At 46.6% G+C, this 23,197-nt stretch overlaps 1 protein-coding gene across 5 annotated transcripts in view; it reads left to right on the forward strand.

Annotated features, from left to right (window-relative positions):
- The window catches only part of CD151 (CD151 molecule (Raph blood group)), a 32,123-nt gene extending 23,500 nt beyond the window's left edge, over positions 1 to 8,623 (forward strand). For 4 of the 5 annotated variants that reach the window (XM_071427686.1, XM_071427687.1, XM_071427688.1 and 1 more), the window contains 6 exons: positions 1,063 to 1,137; positions 2,345 to 2,365; positions 3,649 to 3,753; positions 4,591 to 4,746; positions 5,654 to 5,740; positions 6,492 to 8,623. In XM_071427686.1, coding sequence (XP_071283787.1) covers positions 1,063 to 1,137; positions 2,345 to 2,365; positions 3,649 to 3,753; positions 4,591 to 4,746; positions 5,654 to 5,740; positions 6,492 to 6,551 — 504 coding nt within the window. In that variant the 3' untranslated portion in view covers positions 6,552 to 8,623. The remainder of the gene's footprint in view (positions 1 to 1,062; positions 1,138 to 2,344; positions 2,366 to 3,648; positions 3,754 to 4,590; positions 4,747 to 5,653; positions 5,741 to 6,491) is intronic. The other variant, XM_071427690.1, reaches the window with a different exon arrangement.
- Positions 8,624 to 23,197: the final 14,574 nt, after the last annotated feature.

Raw genomic sequence — 23,197 nt, forward strand, 5'->3', positions numbered from 1 at the left:
GTCACAGAATAGTCTGGATCTGTAAAGAAACTGTTCATTGCTGAGCATGAGCAAGGCAGGGGCTGTTTGTCAGAAGAGGGGTTCTCCCTGAAAAGCTTGGACCTTGTCTTGGACCCTAAGCAGGAAGTGGATGCATCACCCTGGCTCTTCAGGCCAGCCTAGTCCTTTTAATCTGCTGCACATATTCCTCATGGGTTTGGCTTTCTGACTTGTTTGTGAATAGAACAGGGCTCCCAAATAGTTTTCTGTACTGCCCATTTGATTCTTGTGGTAAGCAGGGCTTTTACCCTTTTCACTTCATTGCCACTAAGCCCTTTTAAGAAGTAGTCGTGTTCTCCCACTAGCCTTCTGAGAGTTCTTCTCACTTTGCTTTTGAGATGCAGAGCTTTTCCATCTAGAGCCCAGTTCAGGAGCACATACAGTCTCAGTGCTGAGTGTGAATCAGTGCTGAAGTCCATCCACTTCTACAGTGCCCCTCAGCCTGTGGCTGAGCCCTGCAGAAGTCACTGGGAGCACAAATGATGCTTTATGCTTAGCTGCTATTCTGCTTATTTGGTGAAATGGACCCTCTGTGGTTTTATTGAGTCATCTTTATAACATATATTGTTCCTTAGTAACTTGGTGAAATGCCCTAAACAACGTCAAAACAAGTAAAAGTTTAAATTTTTTTTTGTATTGATGTCAGAATCAGATACTTTCTATGATACTGAGTGTAGTCATTAGATTATCTATCTAGGTTTCTTTTGTACAGTGATCTTATCTTGGTTGCCTGCACTTTTCCATTATCTATATCCCTCTGGCACTGTGAGTTAAACTCACACTTGCTGCTGCTTGTCTTCAGTTATTCTGTGGTTTGGTGGTTTTTTATTAATCTGTAGGATTGTTCCTTTCCTCCCCTATTGAAGTCTTAATCCCAGCCCCTGCTTTTGAACACTGCTGCAGAAAAGCATCAGTGAGGACAGAGTAAGGCATTTTACCAGGTAAAGAAAAGCTGCCTCCTGGCATCTCCTTTCTAATGTCTTTATTCTCCTATTCTAATGTCTTTTTCCCATTATTTTACAGTACTTCATATTGTTGCTATGCATCTTTCTCCTGGAGATCATTGCAGGAATCCTGGCCTATATCTACTACCAGCAGGTGAGTGGGCATTAGTCCTTGGAGATTCAAACAAGGGAGAGAGAACAGCTTGTTATCATCCCATTTCTCCAGCCAAAATTTGGCCTGGAAGCTTGGGACATAGGTCTGTTTGGGTTCACCTACTCACTCCCCTTCATGTATGGAAGACCTTGGATTATTTACTGGTTTTGACAATGTGGTGGTCATTACTCCAAGGGGCTGCTCAGCCCTGCTGCTCAGCTCCTTCCTGTAGTGCACTTTGTGCCCTGTTTTTCTGCAGAGCTTTGTAGAGGACAGTTTTTGAGGCTGTGTAGATCTAGGAGCTCTCCTTACAGCCTTCAAGGCATAGTGCAAACAACTGAAATCATGTTAGTGCCACTTTAGTGTGTTCAGGACACAGGAACAGTTCCTGCTGCATCCAGCAAAGGTAACGAATGGACCAGCTGGGAGGTCTTTTCAGGTCAAGAACTTTTTGAGAGCTTTACTTGAGCAGCACAGCTGAGGGGCAGGAGACACAGGACAGGCTCCCAACAGCTGCAGGTCTGGTTTGGCACTTCTTGCTGTTGCTGAGAGCAGAGCTTAATTCATCACTTTGCTTTCAAAGGGAGTTTAACCGCCAAGGCATAAACTGCCTGCAAAAGTTGCTCTCGTGTCTGGAAATTGATAGGAAGTGGCAAATTAGGATTGTTATCAAATGGCTCTCTGAAAAGCAGCTGAACATCCCATCTTGTTGACTTCACTGCCAGGACTCCTTGCCATTCCATTTTCTTTTGGACCTTCTATGCTTTGCCTTGGATGGGCGCTGGTGGTTTGCAAGGAGCCAAAGAACTGTACTGGCTCCTGCCAGGAGGGATCTGGGGTATGAATTTGCATATTTAACAGGAAAAGATCAATCCTGGCAGGCATGGCAGGAAGCCAGGATCTGTCCATCCATCTGTGCAAAGGCATGAGGTTCATATGTGACAATGGGTGAAGAGGAGCTGATCCCCGGGTTGAAATAAGGAACAGCATATCCAGAACTGTACCCTTGAGTGCTTTAGATCACTTGAGTGCATCTCCGATCAACAGCTGCACATCCCTTTGCCCTCTGGCTGATGAATCCTGCTTCTCTCTTGGTTGCAGGCTGCTTGCTCTGTTTGCCACTGTTTTTATTTCAGCCCTTGCTTTGGTGTCTAAGGCTTGCATGTGTGTGTCTAAACTGGTTCTTTATCTCTGTTCCATGCTGCAGTTCTTCCCCGTGAGCCCACAGGTAACTGCTTTTCTCCCAAGTAATAATTCTGCTAATGGACTCTCCTCTTTATTTGCCTCTGCCTTCCAGTTGCTGAACCTTTTCCTTTTTTTCTATTATGCTAAATCCTTTGCATTTCCATAGAGCTTCCCAGCCCAAGATATCAAAGCATTTTTCAAATATTAATGAATGATGCCTCATATCATCTCTGTGAGGTAGGTGTTGTCCCCATCTGACACCTGGGATTGGAGAAAGCAGTGTTTCAAAAGGAGAATAAACTCCAGACTGTATTTTGCACACTTCAGTATAACCAGATGTTTGACCTCTCATTTACTACTTACTATGTAGAATAAAAGGTATATAAAGAGGTTGCTCAGCTGTTTATTCCATTGACCCCATCTAAAATGCATGTTGGCATTGTGTGTATTGGTTTATATAGGAAACTTGGGATTTCAAAGGTGTTGGACTAAAACAGTGTTGCTACATGAACCAGTATGGAAAAAAAAAAAAGAAAAAAAGAGATGCAACCAGGATAACAAAAAAAAAGGATGTGGCTCTTTGGCACTTCTTGGCTGTCACCAAAGGGTGAGAAGAATTCAGCTAGATTAAAAGAGTCTCCATGGGAATAAGTGTTTGAATCCAATCACTTGAACATGCCAGTGGTTTATGATTATGCTTTCAGAAATTCTGCTCTTGCAAAATCAGACTTTGTCTCTCTATTATCAAGAAAGGCCTTGCAGTGATTTTTGCAATCACACACTTAATTCCCTCCTGTGGCATCCTTTTTCAAGATGATACAAGAGCTGTTTGGTCTATGTGGCTTTAGTCCATCATGCCAAGGACTCTTGATTTCTTCTTGCTCCTGGACAGAGTGATTTGTATTTTTTAAAAAAATAGAGTTTTTAGTATTTTTTTACAGGCTTTAGAGGGAGAAGACTGCACATGGTCTCACAGGCATATTCATGTTTAAGCAGGCACACTTTTGTATTCCCTTTCACTGCAGGGATGTCTTGGCAATCTTGCACATTCAAGGTGAGAAGCCATGTGGGATTGTGTAACACAGGTTGAAGTTTGATCCCAAAGCACCTCCCTGCAGTTACTAAAACAGAGGTCTGATCTGTAATCATTTGGAAATAAGCCTGTCCAGTCCAGCCTTGGAGGACAATCTTGAAGGAAGCTGTAGCTTCCACTAGGTTCTCCATCCTCCTCTTGGGGCAAAAGCAATGGAATATATGCAGGGCTTTGGGTTGTTCTGAGAAGTGAGTTTGCCTTGTGATTTGATCCCATTTGTCTCTTCCATTCAGCTGAGCCTGGAGCTGAAACAAAATCTGAAGAACACCATGACGCAGAAGTACCGGAAGGAGGGAGAAGAGAGTGTTACCAGTGCAGTGGACAAACTGCAGCAGGAGGTGGGTGGCTCTGGAGGCAAAGAGAATTTATGCAACTTCAGGGCTTAAAACCAAGCACACAAAAGGCATCTCTTGACGTCCAACCTGCAGGTATTTCTTCTGTAAGCTGAGTGTATGTTCTGATTCAAGACAAAATTGGGCGAAGTGCAAGGCCTGAGCCATGCAACTGGCAGAATTGCATGGTGTGATCACTGAATTGTATGACCAGTAGCACTGGGGAAATGATATCTGAACTGCTCCCAGTGAACTGGAGCTGCCAAGTCACTCTGACAGCTGCTTCTGCTTTCCCAGTTCAAAGCTTTGGAGAAATTGCTGACATTTTTCATTAAGCTTTTCAGCACCCCAGAGAGCGAGATGTAATGAAAGAAGAACTCTTCTGCCACTGTTGCTTGCTGTGCCTGGTAGTTCAGGTTAGGGTTGCCACAGTTCTGACAGGTTTTCCCACAGAAAAGGCCCTTGTGCATAGGCATTTTCAAAGCACAGGGACTGCTCTTTGCATAGTGCCATAGCAGGTGCATTTGTGATGGTAACTGGTAATTAAACTTATCCTGTTGCCATCATTAACACACAGTTATGAGCTGAGGCAGCTGCAGGTGCGCTCTGGTTACAGTTCGTCCCAGCAGTAAACAAAAGTCACAGCTGCTGAAGGATGGATGAACTTGATATTTAAAGGGCCATTTGGGGAACTCTTAGCACAAAAGTCACTAATAATTATAAAAAACCTCCAAACCTATGAAATAACTAAAGGAGAGTGAAGCCCAGAGCTTGATGTGGGAGGCTGGAGGAGAAAAAGGTTGCAGTGCTTGCAGGCTCAGCCTTTGCTCTCTGTGTGTGCAGTTCAAGTGCTGTGGGAGCAACAACTACACGGACTGGGCAGACAGCCTGTGGATCAAATCTTCAGAGGCCAGTGGGAGGAAGGTCCCAGACAGCTGCTGTAAGACCATCACTGACCTGTGTGGCAGAAGAGACCATCCTTCCAACATCTACAAGGAGGTAAGAGCAGAAGGGCTTCAGAGACACCTGCCACAAAGTATGTAAAGGAGGTGGGCAGGGAGTGATGGTGTTGGGTTATTACTGCAAACTGTCAGTAGGCTTCAAGGTCAGTAACATTCCTTGGAATGTAGAATTCACTTCTTTAGCTGAGTGTTCAGCTCTGTAGACTGTTACTTAATATATATATTAAGTATAATATAGAGGATTTCCTCTGTTGATATAGAGGAAAATAATTATTTTTGTACATCAATTAGGAGGGGAAGCAGGAGAGGTTGTTAGTTCTGATAAGTGATTTGGATGCAAGTCCTACATTTGGCACAGCTTCCTGTGGTTGGAATTATTCCATGAGGTGCAAATGGAGATACTTCTGGCCCTTGATTGACAGTTGCAAGGCAGAGTCAGACAGAGCCTGGCTTTCCCTTCCAAACTGTAATAAATAGCAGTGGGAAGAATTTACTCCTAAAAGGCTTGAGTTATGTTAGGGTTGTTGGTTCTGGATGCACTTAGCAGCATTCCCTTGGCCTTTTGGCCTCACAGGAATAAACATCCCCTCGAGGCAGGAGCTAGGCAGTGAGTGAGTGAATCTTTCTCCACATACCTGAGAGAAGAATGACACTCTGTGTGTGATGTGGTCAGTTCTTCTGCATTTCCCCTGCACTGCCAGCAGCCACCTTGGGTTTGTTCAGAGGTTCCTGAGCCAGCTGGTCCTGAGCAATACCAGGCATGATGCAGTTCACAGTTCACATCATCTGCTTAGCTTTTCCAGAGATATTGGGGGAAGAGATGGCTCACAGACACCACTTTTTAAAGTGCTGCTTTCAAGGGTTGCAAACATTGGATTAAAATGAAGAAGTGGTTAAAATGAAGCTAATTTTCTGTATCCCCCCCCCCTCCTTTCACCCTGCAGAGTGGTTGCATTACCAAGCTGGAAAACTTCATTCAAGAGCATCTGAAAATTATTGGGGCAGTGGGCATCAGCATTGCTTGTGTGCAGGTAAAAAGGGCTGAGGGTAGTTTTGGGGTGCTGGGAGGAAGTTGAAGGAACTCCTGAGCTGAGAGATGGAAATAAAGATGTTTTATTGCTCTTCCCTGCCTGGCAAGAAGTTGCCAGGTACTTCGGGGACCCGAGGATTCACCAGATCCAAAGCAAAAGCCTTTGTGCCAGTCTGGTGGATTCCCTGCAGGTGCCATATCCAGTAGAGCTGGGGAAGGAGTTGTTCTCCGGGGCTATGGGAGGCCATGGCTCGGCAGCTCGAGGAAGCCCTCCTGTGGCTGTGTCCCATAACTGCCTGCCCTGCAGCAGGGATCCTCCCACCCGGGATCCTAAGGATTATCTCGAGTTATCCAGAATTTTTGCTGCAGCTGTGTCATGTTGAAGAACAGCCCTGTGGGTCTGATTTGCAAGAGGGTGACGATTGAAGATGTAGAATGTGAATGTCTTGCACTCTCATTTTAAGAGGGGATGGCAGAGGATATTCTTTTTTCATGATGCAGATGTGTTCCTCATCTTCCCCTTTGTTCTGGCAAGCAGCCAAATTACACCCCAGGAAGCTACTGGTGGTTAATTACAAGGATTAGCACAGATTGGTTTTTTTCCTGCTGCTTATTGCAAGCTGGAGTGTGTTATCCCCAGGCAGGAGCTGGCTGACACTCGTGTGGGTCTGAACTGTTAATTTGCAAGTTGCTGACTCCAGTGCATCCATTCTGTGGTTTTCATGTATTTCTTTCTTCCCTTTACACTGTAGATCTTTGGGATGATTTTCACCTGCTGCTTGTACAAGAGTTTAAAGTCAGAACCATATTAATAGCTGTGAGAGCTCTGTTGCTCCCCCTCTGCCACTTCCCTTAGCACCTGCCAAACCTGACCACTCTTCACCACCACCAAAGTGTCTGTAACTTGAGGACTTGGCTCTGCAATTGAATGAATGCCTTTAGAACCATGCACTGCCTTACCTGCCCCTCTGGGGAAAGTCACCCTCCTTGTTGTGTACAAGGCAGCCGGGAGTTCAGCGGCTCCTCTTCAGTGTCAAGAGCAAAAAAGCTGTGGATCTTCTGCTAGAAGCTTTAGCACAACAGTCCCTTGATATAACTACAAAGCAAGATTTATCCAAGACCATTTCCTTTGAGGCTTCTCCCGAGCCAACATGAAGCTATCAGGATGCTGTACAAGAATCATGGTTTGCTCTCCTGAGAAGTGGCTCACAGGCACTGACTGTGAGGACAGTTGATGGTTCTGCACTGAGCTGGAGCAAGAGCTGAGTTTCTCATACATGGAAGATTTCTCTCTCTCTCCCTCCTCCCCAGTGTGCACCAATGTCCTAACACAGCCATTCTCCACCAGAGAGGATGCCTGCCTGCTTACTGGGGGCAGGAGCCCAGCTGACTGGGAGCACAACTTGGTGCAACTGAAATCTAGGTGTGACACTCAAGTTGCCAAGATGCTGTGGGTGCCTTAGGATTTCTCAGCAATTCTTCCTTCTCTTCCTTGAAGCCTAGTCCAACACAGTGCCATTAGGAGCCACAAGAGGCCTTTTGCCTCCCAGCAGTTCTGGAGCAAAGATGATGGACTGCCTTTTTCGGGTCTAGTCTGTTTTATTGACTGGTTTCCAGCATGAATGAGGACTCTTATTGCCACCTCCCTATCCCCTTATGAGGTTTGGTGAAGAACTGGTCTTTTTGTGAGGCTGCCGTATCTTGCTACCCTTTGGCCTGCTCAGTTAGTGGAAGTACCTTTTTCATCTGTTACATGTGGAGATGTTCCCTTGGTTTGATTTTTCTAACTAAAACCTCCAGGTTTACCTCCCTTGGCAGGAAATGGATATACACCAATGTTTTTCAGCTTCCAAATAGCTTGTTAATTAGCTGAGGGTTTTCTGGCTTTGTCTGGAAGCTCACTTTACTGGTTACTGCCAGGAAAGTCAGGAGAGTCAGTTCCAACCAGTTGCCCCAGTGTACTTGGTAAATTGGTAGTGCTGGGTTAGCTGTTTGCTGCTGAGGAATAGGTTTTAATTAAATATTGTCTCTGCACTGGGGTCCTGGACACACACAGGACACAGACATTGCCATGGACTTGGTGCCAGCAGGATCATAGCCTGAATTCACAGAATCCTGTGTTCCTCTTGTCTTGTTCCCTCCTTCCTGGTATGCCTGTTACACTCATGAAGCAGCAGAAAGGGGAATTTGGTGTTTCTGAGCACTGAAGACAAGCTCAGACCTTCATAAATAAATTTCTTCCCTCCTCTGGCCTTTTAGCAGTGCTGGCTGAGCCCCTGGCAGCAGACAGCCAATATAAGCAGAATCATCCAGACCAGTAAAAGGGTCTTGCAGCATCGTGGGGGCTTTGGTTCACAGAGCAGAAATCATGGACTGGCACTATAGGGCGACACTTAAAATTCAGGGCAGGTCAATCTGAAACTCCTCCATTATCAGTCCTATGAAATAATCCTCAACTAATGCAGAAAGAGAGGGGAGGAACTGAGGTGTATCCTTGGTTCCACAACAGTAAGAAAAGAGAGGAAAGAAATCTAAATTATTCTGTAATGATCTAAAGGAAAAATCTCTAAATTATTTCTTGTTTTATAGTAAAGTTCCTTAACAAGTATTGACTACTAATTAAGAGGAAAATATTGAGCATGTTGCTTGAAGCAATATTTCTGATTTCTTAAATATATCTTCATAGCTGCCTTTGCCCATTCCCTTCAAACACATTGTACAGGGTTGGGAGAGGCCAGGAAGAATGAGACATAAACAGTAAGTTGGCTTGTATCCACTGAGTTGTTTTATACTTTTTCTCTGTGTAACAATATTCATTGCTTTTGGTTTTTTTAACCCAGTTTAAGTTGCTGGCCAATAGAAAAATAAAGCTTAAGACTCTGTACTGATTGTGTATGGCACAACTGAAGGGCTACCATGAGCCAGGTGAGTTCTCTGGCTTGCTCAGATCCTGCTGCTGAGGAGCCAGCTCCTCGAGAAGATGAATGGAGGGACCAGGCAAGGAAGGGAGCTGGGGGGAGCCTGCTTCACATCCCTGCCCCTGCCTGGTTATGATGTGGTGTGGGGTGCTGCAGGCGAGAGCTCAGGGTGCAGAACCTCAGGGGTTGCTCAGGGTCACAGGGGTCATTGGAGTCCCTGGCAGGGGTTACTTGAGGGCATTTGAGGCTCTGATAATTGATGAAGGGGTCAAAAGAGAACGCAGGGCTTGATTATTATCAGCTCGGGCCTAATGAGAAGGCACAGTTTGTGTAATGGATCAAAACCTGCCTGTGCAGTCCAGGGGAGCCCAAGGCCTTAGGGTCACCCAGTAGCCTGCAGTGTCACCCATCATTTGCCCTCTGTCCTGTCAGGGTAGTGACAGGATTGGTTATTAGCTCTATTAATATTTAATATTAATTAGTATTTGTTTATTTTATTAGTGTTTATTATCATATCCTGTAAGCATTAGCATTTATAGTATTGCTATTAGCTATTAATACAATTATTAAAAATTCTACTGTTGAGATCTATTAAATTCTATTTACAATATTATGTTTTAGGATCCAGTTGTATAATCACCTATTGCAACCTAAAGCTATGATTATTTATTAGAATGAATAGCAGATTTATTGATATTGATAGTTATTAGTGTATTACTAGCTGCCACAGGGGTATAAATGTGTCCTGTTGGAATCTCCATCATTTTGACCTAACCAGGGGCAGTTGAAGAAGCAGGAGCAGACCAGTGCTGTCTGCCACGGTGACCCTTGGGGACGCAGCGTTGGGACTGCCCGGTGCGGCCCGGCCGAGCTCCGGCGCTGCCCGGTGCGGCCCGGCCGAGCTCCGGCGCTGCCCGGTGCGGCCCGGCCGAGCTCCGGCGCTGCCCGGTGCGGCCCGCCGAGTGCCGGCGGTGCGGCCCGCGCAGTGCGGGGCGCGGCCGCGCGGTGGCGCTGGGCACACGGCGGTGTCCCGGCCCGGGAGGGAGCGCAGGCAGCGAGCGGCGCCTCCCGTCCCGGCAGCGGGCCCGGCCCTCGGGCTGCGGCAGCGCGCTGCTCGCACAGGACAGGCCGGCAGCCCCACCTTGCCTGTGCCCGGCCCTGAGCGGAGATTTCTGCCAAAAACACCCGCAAGCGTGTTTGCCTTGCAGGGGAGACACGGCCGGCTGGCTCGGGAGGGAGCCGGTGCCCCGCTGCGGGACTGCTGAGCATTCCTGGGATGCATTGGGTAAAACAGGAATGTGACTGTGTACATTCATGAGGCCTCCTCCCAAGCCCCGTTTCCAGGAGAAGTGAGTTGAAGGTGGAGCACGAACCGAGAAGGAAGGGCTGTCCTGGTCCCCTCTGTGTCCTTAGGAGTGCAGTGTGGCCACAGCCACCCTTTCCCATCCCCAGGGGGAAATCAGCACCCTTTCTGCAGTACTGTCCTAGGGTGCTGTCTGGGACGTCTGGAGCAGTGTTTCTAAGCATGAAGCTATTGCTTTAAAGCGATTTATCTTTCTCTCTGAAAGGGCTTCTGCAGTATTCATGATCAAGGTGCAACCGCCATGTTCCAGCATCCCCACAGCCTCAGGTCTCTTGGGTGCTTCCCCCTCTCTGGAGACAGGAGCACAGGCTTGTCTTGCTTTGGACCTGGAGATTTCAGCTGTGCTAATTGCCCTTTGCAGCAGTTAGCTCAGCTCCTGGGGTGGCCAGGTGGTCAGCACAATTTGCTCAGGAACAAAGGGGAAAACAGCTGTAGTGGTAAGCAGTTTCTGCAAGGGTCCAGCTTTGGGCAGTCACTCTGTTCCTGCCGTTTCAAACAAGATGAGTATTTTATGCTCCCCTGCAAGGCTGCTTTTAACCCTCAACCAGTTCACAGACATGTCCTTTCTTCTCCTGCCATTTAACTGGGGGAATTTTCCCCCCAGGGAAGCCTTGGTGCCTCTTTCTTTTGCCATTTATGAAGCCTCCCTTCAGTGGTGATTGTAATGTCCTTGTTTTCCTGATGGGCTGGGACTGAGCACGGGTGCAGCAGTGGCTCAGAGGCTCAGGCAGTGATACTCTCCTCCCTGGTGAGATAGGACAAATACAGCCTGTTTGGGAAATGGCAGAGGGGAATACTCTCTCCTTTCCCAGCTGGCCACGGAGGCAAAAGGGAGCAGATTCATGTGGTGCCTTCAAACATGACAAATTCCTTGGAGGGAGGGAGTGTAATGCTCTCAAACGAGCTGTAATCACATGAGCAGCAAGGATGCTGATGCCCCCCCAAATGCATTCAGTGAGTCATTCCAAGTGCACCACTCTGGGGTTCTGAAGTCCTCTTAATGCTCTGCAAAGGAGGCTGCTCCTCCTGCGTGCCAGCATTAACAGAAAGGAAGCTGCATGGGCTGAGGCCATCAGGATCAGCAGCTTTCCCTCTTCTGATTACAGCTCCTCTCTGCAAAAATGAGCTGCTGAGAGTAAGGCATTTCCAGGCTTCTCTTTTCTGTGTAGTGAACTGTGTGGCTGACAAGAGCAGAGCAGTTTTACCCACACAGAGTGTAGGGACAGCCCCGTGCCCTGGCAGGGCCTGATCCTGCCACCGGCTGCTCTCTCCCAGCACTGGGACAGCAACAGCCAACCCTGCCCCCCTGCAGTCCCAGATGTCACTTTGATGGTTGTCACATGTGTCCCTGGCAGCCGCGGGGGGAAGGGTAAGGGTCACACTGAGCCCCTTGCACCCCTGGGGTCAGAGGCAACCAAAGCAGGCACTGACACTGGGGTGCAGAGCGGTGGGGTGACACTTTATGGCTCTGCCCTTACGTGTGTGTGTGTACACCTGCAGATCTCCTGCCACGCTGGAGGGTTCCACTGCCCACAGAAACCCTTACAGGTGAGGTTTGTATTTCTTACTTTGCCCAGAATGGCTGGAGCTTTATCCCAGAAGTCTGACACCAGAAAAATGTGCTTGATCCTTCCAGACCCATTGTTCCCCTTTCCCTCCTCCAGAGTTCCTTCCTGTTAACACCCTTTTTACCCTCCCAAGCAGTCTTTACTGGCTAATTGCTTTCCCATGTTGTTTTACATGCTTTGATTCTTTGCTGTCCATTTTGGGATGCAAAATTAAGCAATGATGACCTGAAATGTGAGGCACCAGGCTCAGGTTTTGGACTTCAGCTGCTATCTTCACTCCTGGAGGATGTCAGCTCAGTTCCCTCCAGACTGAAATAACAGCTAATCTCACTACAAAATGACATCTGCAGGCATGTTCCTCCACACCCAGCTCTTGTGGTTCTTCTCATGAATATTATTCCTCTGTTATATACTGAGCATCATCAGGACCTATTTTATATTCACCTAAATTAAATCTTGTCCCATTTAAATTTTCCCAGCTGTCAAAGATATCCCAGGCTAATTCACATTTTGTCCTTGTGTTTTCCATCCGTCTTCCGTCATTGTTCCGCAAACATGATCAACATTATAATTTATTTCCTTTTCCTCCTTCCTCCCTCTCCCACCGCCCTTTTCCTGGTTTTTAATAGCAGCCAGTTAAAGGCTGATGTGCTCTTTCCTCTGCTGAATGCCTCGTGCTCTGTGGAGGGGCTCATGAATGATTCAGTTGTTTAGGCTCTAGCTGGCAGTTGTGGCAGGATTACTCAAAAGAAACATTTGAGGTTTGTCTACAGTTCCAGATTGAAAAATCCTGAACCCCAAAACAGTGAGCAGAGCCCTACATCATGAAACAGTGAAGAAGGTTGCATATGTATTGAATACATTTTTCACATGTATTTTACAGTTCACTTACCACAGGTAATGTGACAGGATCAGGCTATTAAAATCATAGTTACAACAAATGTGGGCTCTTGGCCCCCTTTACACCAAAAAACCAACTCTGCCTTCAGGGAGTGAACTGAATTTAAACAGACGTGGGCGAGGAGAGGCAGCATTTCACAAGCAGAGCAGTGCGTTGGTGGGGATGTGGTTACGCCTCTGACTGGAATACAGGAGTTGTGTAGTTGTGTCCCCTGTCTGCCTGGATGCTTGAGGACACCTCTTGTACCAGGGTTTTTGGCAGAGCTCATGACCCCTTTGGTGAGATGAGCAGCTCAGATTTTGCTGGTGCTGGGTGGGAATGGTGGAGCTGACAGCAGTGCAGTAAAAGTCCATCCTGCACCACCTGAGTGAGAGCTGAGCTCCTTCTCACCTTTGAGCCCCCCCACCACGGCCTGCTCAGCACGATGGACAAATGAATTCCTAGCAGTTTTTCCTCTTCCTTGTCATCTTAGATTGAAAACTTCCTTTTAGTGCCTGTTTAAGCTGTGCCAAGCTCCACAGAGCCCCAGCTGCAACTACATTTCTTCAGCTCTGCCTGTAATGTAAGTAACAATAAAAATACAGCTCCTAAGGAGTTATGACCCCACAAAACTGCTGAACTCTGATGGCACTCCTCTTCTGAAACCATTCGGGTTTAGAATCATTCATTTTTTTCTGCTCATAGCCTGGAGCTCAGAGTAAACTTGATTCTGTTCTTGCAGGCAGAGGTTTCTGGAATGTGGATGCAAATAGCTTCTGCTCTCCATGCACTGCTGCTCTTTTTTCACTGCTTTAGGATTCAGAGTGTTTCTCAGAGACAGGGTCCAAGGATGCTGCTCGTCTCCCTGGGGAGGACCAGGTGCTGCCAGCCTGTGGCTTAACTGGCAGCAGGAACTAGGCTGGAGCAGAGAGGGAGTTTGGGGAGAGGGAGACAGTTCCTGTTTCACCTGCTTTGAGCTAGTTCAGGGGAACAAGTTCACCATTCTGGTCCAGTTTTTAATACCACTTTTCCCCAGGAACAGGTTTGGAGGAGGCAGCAAGCCACAGCCCCCTCAGGTGCTCCCACCTGCCCCACACACAGACCCTGCAGGTAGGGGCAGCCTGGCTGACATCACCTTCTGGGCAGGGGTCAGGAGCAATGGGCTGTAATTAAAGCAATTATGGTTTTAATAAGGCATAATTGATCTAATGGCTTTTTTTTTCCCAGTCTACATCCTGGATAACTTTAAAACCAACCTCTGAGCTTATTTTTGAGGCTTGTAGGAGGCAAACTTTAACCCCTTATTTCCTCCTAATTAATCCTGTCCCCAGTCCCCCTAGAGGTGGCAGGAGATGCCCCTGGTTGCTCCAAATGAAGTCATTTGGTGCCTGAGGGTTACTTGAAGGCTTGAAGCTATTCCCCAGCATCTCTTTGCAGGGCTGGGTCTTCCCTTCTGCTCCTCTAGTCCAGGAGAGGAGCTCTGGCACCAACCATGTGGTGGCAGGTGGGGAACCACCATCCTTCCCCCTGGGCCAGCCTGCAGGATGAGCTCTGTGCTGATAGAGGCCAGGAAGCCTGGTGGGCTTAATCTGGGGCTCCTGTTTGCAGCACTGACAAAGCTGAGGCTGGGGAATCACCTGCAAGTGAGGTCAGCCTTAGACCTGGTGCTCCCAGCTCTTGAGTTCTTTGTGGTGGCCCAGATCTTGCTGGGAATGCTTCTTCCCGCTGGGAAGCTGGCGGCAGCTGCCCTCTCCCTCCAGCCTCCTTGCACCAGTTGCAGGGGCAGCTTTGTGATGACCTTCTGGAAGGGGCATCTGCCAGAGGCTGGGCATGAGCAGCAGAGGCAGGACCAGGCATGTGGCACCTGGCCCAGCACCCCGTTCCTGAGCTGCCCCTGATGGTTGCTGAGGAGCAGCGCCTGCCTCACAGGCAGCTCCCAAAAGCATCTCAGCTCTTTCTAGACATCCAGCCCCAGTCATCTGGTGGGATTAAATCCAGCCTGTATTACATCTCCCTAAAAGTTTCCTGGGGACCTGGGGCTCAGCTGCTCCCTGGAGGAGCATCTCACGGTGTCTCAGTAACTCAGGTACCAACATGACTTTAATACAACTTTTTAAAGTATGCATTTGTATCTTGTAAGCCCTTGAGTACAGCAGAGTCCCTTTTATATTGAAATTCAGGATTCTCAATAACATTTTATTATGAGGATTGCTATTTTTGGAATTGCTGTTACTCTGTTATGAGCAAGGCACCTAACATCCTTCAATATGAAATCATTAAGGGCACAGCAGAGTTCATTACAGGGGCATTTCTCTGGATTAAGAACAAATCAATACCACACACTAATATCACAGCCTGCTACCTGACTTTGGTTGCAAATAGCACATCCAGAGGCAGATGCTCTTCTTTTGGCCTCTTGTGCTCTTCTTCCAATATCTTACTTACTGTTTTCCCCCAAGCTGTTGTGATGGATTTATAAGCAAACAAAATCCAAAGGTTGTTTTTTCTTGAGCTACCTGAATATTGTAGTTTTTAAAATAAAGAAGAAAGAAATAACCAGCTTAAGGTTGTGATATTGCAATAACCTCATACGCAATATGATTTCCCTGCTTCTGGAACTTGGCTGAGGGAGCTGAGGTTGTTTTGCCTGGAGAAAAGGAGCCTCAGGGGTGACCTTAACACTCTCCACAACTGCCTGGAAGGAGGTGGTAGCCAGGTGGGGGTTGGTCTCTTCTCCCAGGCAACCAGCAACAGGACAAGAGGCCACAGTCTAAAGCTGTGCCAGGGAAGATTCAGGTTGGACAAAGGGAGGAATTTCTTCACAGAAGGTGATTAGACACTGGATTGGGCTGCCCAGGAAGGTGATGGGGTCACTGTCCCTGGAGGTGTTTAAGGAAAGACCGGATGTTGCACTCAGTGCCATGATCCTGTTGGCATGGGGTGTTCAATCACAGGTTGGACTTCATCCTCCTCACAGATCTTCCAACCTAATTGATTCTGTGAACCCCCCTGGATGTACAGAAGGGAGTGAAAGCCCAAAGTTCTCTCTGGTTATGTTTAGCTGATGACATTTAGAGTTTAGAATAAGTTTCAGATGGTTTGAGTTAGGAATGTGCCTGCAGGAGGTGGGATGAGAGGGAAAAAGGATGATAATTTATAAGAAGTCTCCAATAGAAGGAAGAACTCTGCTCTCCAGGTATTTCCCTGGACAGGTACACGCCCTGGAGAATTTCCTTCTTTTGTGGAGATGTGCCCTGGTTGAGCTGTGGAAGCAGAAGGAGTTTTTTGGCCTCCTGGGCATGCTGCCCTGGCTGGGGGCAAGGGGGTGAGGGTAAACACCATCATTGTGGTGAGTCTGGGCCAGTTTGGGCCACCATGAAGGACCTTCAATCAGGCAGTGCATGACCACCTTGGTTCTCCAGCTTTGTCCTGGACAACCCAGATCCCAGTCCTGGACCTGTCCTAAAGTAAGTTTGCCACTGGTGGTTTGAGATGAAGGCAGTCTAAAAGGGGTTTAACTGGGGGATGCCAGGCTGGCAGGAATCACCAGCTGCCCTGGCTGTTGCTCAAACACCAGGAACCATCTCCCAAGATGTCTCTGGCTGTAGCTGAAATGGGAGTTTGTCCATGGTGCTGCTCCCAGCTCCTGCAGCACCACATCCATTTGGTTCAGTAGCAGCTCAGGTCTCTGACATGAAAGCTGCCAGGGCCAATGGCATCTGTTTCTCTTTATTTATTAGAAGCAATTTTTCATCACTGGAATTTAATTATTAGTATTTTGCTTTTAAAAATGTTGCTTAATGGAGGAAAGCAGCTATTTGTCTAGGCTGTATTTAATGCTGAGTGGATCCAAAGGGGCTTTTCTTTAAGCTGTTTTGACAATAATATTAAAAAAAAAAAATAAAGTTGGTGAAGTGTGGAGCTGTAGGCCATCTCTATAATGATCTGAAGCACTCAAGCCCTTATTAACTTAATGCTTTCATTTACTAGCTCATTCCTGGAGGAAGACCTCCTAGTCAAACTGCTATTGCTTTTTAAAAAAACTAAAGTTAGTAATTGCTTCAGCTGCACATCTCATTACAAGGAAAGGCCTACAGCCTAGAGCAGCACTCATCTGATTTTTGTTTTTAAATTTTCCAGGGGAATTTCAGCAAAACATCTTGTTATATGTCCAGCCCAAGCGTTAGCTATTGCATTGCTGCCCATGTGGTTATAAACTCAACTGTAAGAGTTCTGAATTCTCACTCTCTTTGGAAATGGGAGGCTCAAGGGCTTGGCTGTACCTGCTATGGTATTGGGGAGGAGCTGGGCAGAGCCCATCAGCTGGTGGGCAGGGGCTGCTCAGTGCTGGGAGGAGCACATCCCCTTTCATCAGGGGGGCCTTTAGCCGAGTAGGTGCCACTGCTCTGATTACCCTTTACCCCTTTGCTCCATAAAGTGGATGTTTCTCCCTCCTATCACTGCCTGGGAAGGAGCACACTTTAACACACACTGCTGGAAGGAAGACTTCATTAAAAAGGAAAAAAAGAAGGAGGGAGGCACTTTAAGGCAGCTTTCAGTAAATAGCTGGGGATAATTGGGCTTTAGCAGTGTTCTTATAAACCTTCTGGATTGCTGGGTACAGTGATGCTGCTGATCTCTAAATTGCTGCAAAAGCTCAGGGCAGTAGCTTTCCATCAGCAGTGGGCTCTGTTTAGTGTCAAAAAGTGATTTTTAAAAATCTAACTAAAAAATATTCCATTAGGATTTGAGGATATATGATAGGGGTTGCTGATAAGGATGCAAGAAGACACCAGGGGTTGGGTGAGGTTAGGCTACTCCTTGTTGCTCATCTCTGATGGTTTCTGAAGAGTGGGATGTGCCATCCCAGAGGTTCTGGAAGGGAAACTGAGGCATTGCACTGGTTGCCCAAGGCTCACATTAACTAGGCTGTATGTTCTTGTCAAGGCCTGTCCCTGAACACACACATGAGCTGAAGCCTTTTTCTGTCTTTGAAAGACACGAGCAATGATATTACATGGAGATGGGCAAAGGGAGTCTCTGCTGCTGCTGTGGACCAGCCTGCAGAATGCAAAGAGAGAGTGGAATAGGATCGACCCAAAGTACCTCAGGAAAGATTCCCAATGAGCTTCATGCACTTGGAATGAGTCTCTGGAGAGATGTTGGCAAGGAAAGTGACATTTAGGTAATCTCTGAAGAAATTCAACGCTTGTAGATACAACTGTGGTGAACCACTAGAAAATGTGGAAAGCAGCAGCTCACGAAAGGTCAGTATCTAAAAGTGGGTGCTGAGCACAGCTGTCCTACTCCTGGCACTGATTTATTTAAATTTACTTAATTTCTTGGAGTTCTCCAAGTAGACTTGCTTTTGAAAGAAGGAGATCTGATTTCCAAAGAGACATTATTCAGTGTTTATTCCTCCTAGCTCTAAATCCAGCCTGTGGGATGGGCAGTGTGTTATTTCAAAATCATCGGTGCCCACAGAAAGGCTTGACCACAGCCTTTTCCTCTTGCTTTGTTAACTGCCAGGGATCTTGAGCTCCCTAAAGTCTGTGGGCTTTTAGCTTTTTGTCAGCTGTTCTATGCCTTCCTTTGATCTTTAGTTGTTCATCTTCTAAAGAGCGAGGAATAATGAACCCATTTTATTAAAACACTTGCATCGTATTTGGGAGGGATAAAGAAAGGCTTTCCTGCATGAATTTTCTGGCTTGGCTGTTACAAGACTCAGTGTTAAACACAGGAGCAGGCGTATCCTGAGAGCAATTATGGGGAAACCTGTGTGGTGCTGGGGATCACGTGGCTTCATCCCTGCTACCTGTGCCCTTCAGCACAAGAGAAAGTGCAGCTCACCACAAGGGATGACTGACAGTCTGGAAGATGTGTCTTCATGGAGAAGGAGAAATTGGATTAGGGGTGCAAACCCTAACATTTTCTGCATGACTTAGCTCCACATTCCCTATATAATTTTGAAAGGGAATGTGAAGGAGAAAGCAATGAGGGTTTAAAAAATACCTACTCCCATGTGACTGTTGTGCTGCTTCCAAACACCAGCCCAAAGAAAAGCCTTGCAGCTGCCCTGAGCAGCAGGAGTCACTGCAGCCAAAGGTAACTTCTTACTTTTTATTTTCCTCTATGGCCTTATGTGCTAGAGGTGCACATGGTTGAAGTCTACAGCAAGATCTGAAAGTTCTTTGAATGCCTAATGCTTGGGCACCTCAAACAGCTTTTCTTAGCAGAATTTAACAAAATGAATTAATCCTGAACACCTCAGTGGTGTAGGGCACCACAGGTTCCCAGGTCATTTTAAGTCACACTGAAGTTAATGAAAAGACTCCAACAGACTTCAGTGGGCGACACATCAAACCATCCAGCATGGCAGAGCCAAAGGCTTGGCCACATGCTCCCTGTCCTGGGTTTTCAGACATCTTTATTGTGCTGTCCCCACTGAGCAATTAAAAATGCTTTCTCACTGGCTGGAGAAATTGAATAAAAATTGGGGCTGAAAGCAATGCCACAATGCAAATTGTGGTGCAAATGCACTGAAGGGGAAAGCAAATCTATGTTCATATTCTGGGCAGTCAGAGCCAGGTGAAAGCAACATTGTCTTGGAGATGTCTCAATTGAGAAGTTTCAGTAATAAGAAAATCTTGCTGGCTAATTGAGCTCAAGTGGATGTACATGGGTCTGCTCTGAGAGGGTTCAAAGTAGAGATGCTATTTTTCTTTCCAAGATCCATACTGAAGTTAGAAACTATTTGGAATTACACTGATTCTAGAGGAAAATAGGCTATTTGGTTCTGGTTTTGTTTGCTCCTTTTTTTGTCAGGGCAAGGACTGATTTTTCTTCTAGGGCCATTTGCAGGGAAAGAGGTAGCTCCTGTTCTGGATTCTCACAGATTATTATCAGTGAAATGCAGCTTTGTAGCCACGGGGCTAGTTAGACATCTTGATGGAAATACACTGTTATGAGGGTCTGTGTAATGGTTTTAATCAGGATTTTGAGAGTTTTCATATTTCTTCATATAGACAAGAAACATATACAAGAAGTCAGACTTTAGTATCTAATTCCAGACTGCATTTAGGGAAAAGTCATGGGAAGAACAAAAGCCCAGCACACATCTCTCAGCAAATCACCCTGGGGTGAGACCCTCACTAGAGGAGGTTTTTCAGAGCAAAATTCCTTTTGAGATATAAAACCTGAGGCTCATTACAGATCGGCACAAAAGCATTTCACTTCCTTCCTGCAGATGGACTCAGAATTATGATCAAGAGGGTTTTTTTGTTTAAAATTGTCATTTCAAGAAACGTAAAGCTTTCCAAGCACACACAGCTTGGTGCTGATGCTCCAGGTTGAAGCGGGAGGCTGAGCTCCCTAAGCAGCTCCTCTGTACTTCCATGACCTCGGCTCCCACCGTGTGTCACAGGCACTGCTTCGTTATTGTGGGATGATTGTGATGTGTGAAGGGAGGCTGTGGCTTGGGTGACAGAGGGTCTTCTGTCACACTTCTGATTATGCCTGCTTGCTTTCCCAATGCTAGGTGTGCTGGCTTTGGCTGGGCTAGAGCTAATTCTCTTCACAGTGGCTGGTATGGGGCTGTGGTTTGGATTTGTGTTGAACACAGGGTTAATAATACAGAGATATTTTTGTTATTGCTGAGCAGGGCTCACACAGAGCCAAGGCCTTTTCTACTTTTGGTACTGCCATGCTGGGGAGGAGGATGGGAGGAGACTCAGGCAGGACAGGTGACCCCAGCTGGCCAAAGGGATGTTCCAGATCAAATTAATCAGTATGTAAAGTGAGGGGAGAAAGGGGGAAACATTTGGAGTGATGCCACTTGTCTTCCCAAGAAATTATTACACCTGATGGGGCCCTGCTCTCCTGGAGATGTCCAAACACCTGCCTGCCCATGGGAGGCAGTGAATTAATTCCTTGTTTTGCTTTGCTTGTGTGAGCAGCTTTTGCTTTCCCTATTAAACTGCCTTTATCTCCGCCCAAGTTTCCAGCTTTTACCCTTCTGATTCTCTCCCCAGAGAGAGTCATTCCTGCTGGTGGGAAATGAGGGAGTGGCTGTGTGGGGCTTGGTTGCTGCTGGGGTTAAACCACAACCGGGGTTAGTGCAAGCCCTGCTACAGCTTTTCAAGACAGACTTGAAAAATTTCCAAAATGTTTTACATATAAAGTGATTAAGCGACTGTGGAGGAGTGGTGGGATTTTTGTATTTTTCAAAAACCTTCCCAGTGACAGAATTCTTAATGTAATTAAGGACTGCATATTCACTACCATTTATCTTCTTTTTTTTCCCATTGCTGCCTATCTGTTGATTTTGTTAAGGGCTTCTTTTTCTGGTTGAGGGAAAACTAAGGCTTTTTTATTTCTTTTGTGTATACCCATCGTTTACATTGTCTTGAAAAACGGTGGTTGTTGTGAGCATATTTAATGACTCTTCCCAAAGACATCTGGCAGGTAAAAAGCACATCCAATACTCTTATGTTATTAACTGCTGCAGGAGGTAGCACAGGGGAAGTGACAGCAAAAAGGGAATTACTTTCCTAGTTACCAATGAACAGGGGTGAAAGATGGGATTTATAGAAATCCATTGAAAATTTCAGACTCTTTCTGCAACAGGATTTAAGCTCTGCTCCTGCTCCTAACCCTCCCAAGGACAAAACTCTCGAGATAACTTTTCACATGATCACGATGAACTGTATGCTTTGCCACATTTTTTGGTTAATACTGAATTTGCAAACTCCTGAGGAAAAGCTGTGGTGCACACAGGGTGTCAAGTGCTGCATGAGCTAATATTAGTGCCTGCTGTGACTTAGTCTTGCTGCTCAGGTGTTTCTGCAGCTCCTTGGGTAACATCTGTCAGAGGGAGTGATACCATACTGCCATTGGCTTCCACTGCACCCTGGTTTTGAGAATAGTAATGAGAGGAGCCAAGGTGGGTTTTTCTTTTTCCTTTGCGGTTTTTCAGCGAGGCCTGCTGTGTTTTTGCAGATTGCATTTTCATTATTAAGTATTTAGGAGCCGTAACTTTTAATGTCAGACAACTTGGCACCCGCTTTGAAAAGAAACATGTTATTCTAAAGCAGAGAACGAGATTAGAAATTTGCTTTTGCAGATAGAAACCAAGTCCTGTCAGCTCATCTAATCCAGTTCCTTGGCAGTGATGCAGGCCAGCTTTCTGCACGGCATTCCTGCACGCTGCCTCTGCCAGACGTTCCCGTCTGGGCTGCTGCGCTCCCGGTGCGGCTCGCGGGGCCCGCCGTGGATCTGTGAACAGGCTGCACGCAGGGCTGCGTCACACCCCACTCTGACAGGGAAAAGCTTCCTACACCAGTTCACTGGGGAAAGGTCATCCTCTAGTTCAGCGTCCCTTTTACAAAATAGCCTGAGAGAGAACTGAAGGGCTTTTTTTGGTTTGTTTTTATAAAGTGTGTTCAGCTTGCTAATACGGCAGGCATGCAGAACATAAGCTACCCAACCAACTATGAAACAAATGCTAGAATTAATTGCTTAATTCTCTTTGCATTAGGGTAAAGCACAGGTTTTAAGATGTCTTCAGTGAAGAATTGCTGAATATGAGAAACATCTACTACTGTCTTGTAGTAAATTGAAAAGCAAGTTCAAGTGTAAAGATTGGTTGGGTGATAGCCAAAGGCAAGCAGCAGTCCTGCCTCTTATTTTGTGAGACAATCTAGTTTTAAGCTTTGTGGGTACAAGTTTGACCCAGTAAGCACATTAAATAATGACTGTTTCTGTAAACCCAGGGTTTGTTCAAACCAGATTCTTTGTACTACAGAAAAGAACCCACAGAGATACTTCTTACCCTGAAGCTAATCCATGAGTGCCAAAAGTTAAATTGCACCAGAGAGCAACAGACTGCATCCTAAGGAATTATCCCCTTTTCCAGCCCATTCTCTACTGGGCTGCTGTAATGATGAACTAATGCTGCATTTGCACAAAATCCCAAACCCACACAGGTGCAGGAATGGCCCTGCTTCACTTTCAGGTAAGATGGGCATGTCTGCCTGTGCCATGCACAGGGTGTGCCATGCACAACATGCACAACAATGCATCTTCTGCATGGCCAAAGGCAGAGTGAAAACATGATCCAACTTACAAGCTGATTGTAAGAGAAAGGTGAGACCCTGGGGAAGGGTCAGTGCCTGTCTGGATGCAGGTGAGCTTTCCCAGCCCTGCAGCTCCAGCTGCCCTCTCTCCATTGCAGCCCCTCTGTCAGGCCAGGCAGCGCCGCAGCACACGCGCAGCGCAACGTGAAGTCACCGAGATGATGAGTGGTGGAAGTGTTTGTACCAGCCACAGAGGGGTGCAGGTGCTTGGCAGCAGCAGCACTTTGATCCTGTTCACACCAGCATGCCTCAATTCTCACATCCAGTGCTCTCCGTGGAGACACTCAGACATGTTTTGCTTAAATGAAGGCACTGCACCATCTGAATCAGTGTTTTTGTGATACAGCAGCCCCAGTGTTTGGTAAGGATCAGGGTAGAGAACACAAGTTGATTTTAACTGCGGTAGGGAGTGTTCTCTGTGGGCTCCAGCAGCTTTTGTGAGCAATGCCTCACAAATATACCCACTTCCATGTCACTGGAACCAGTTTAGCCCTGCCTGCCTAGTGTAGGACACTGAACTGGGTACTCACACTACCTCTAACCTTAAGGTAACCAGCAAGATCCAAGCATACACTTTACTTTATCCAGAAACTGTA

The sequence above is a fragment of the Agelaius tricolor genome, unplaced genomic scaffold (assembly GCF_023055355.1).
Source record: "Agelaius tricolor isolate 1412-34295 unplaced genomic scaffold, bAgeTri1.0.p SCAF_5, whole genome shotgun sequence".
Lineage (NCBI taxonomy): Eukaryota > Metazoa > Chordata > Aves > Passeriformes > Icteridae > Agelaius > Agelaius tricolor.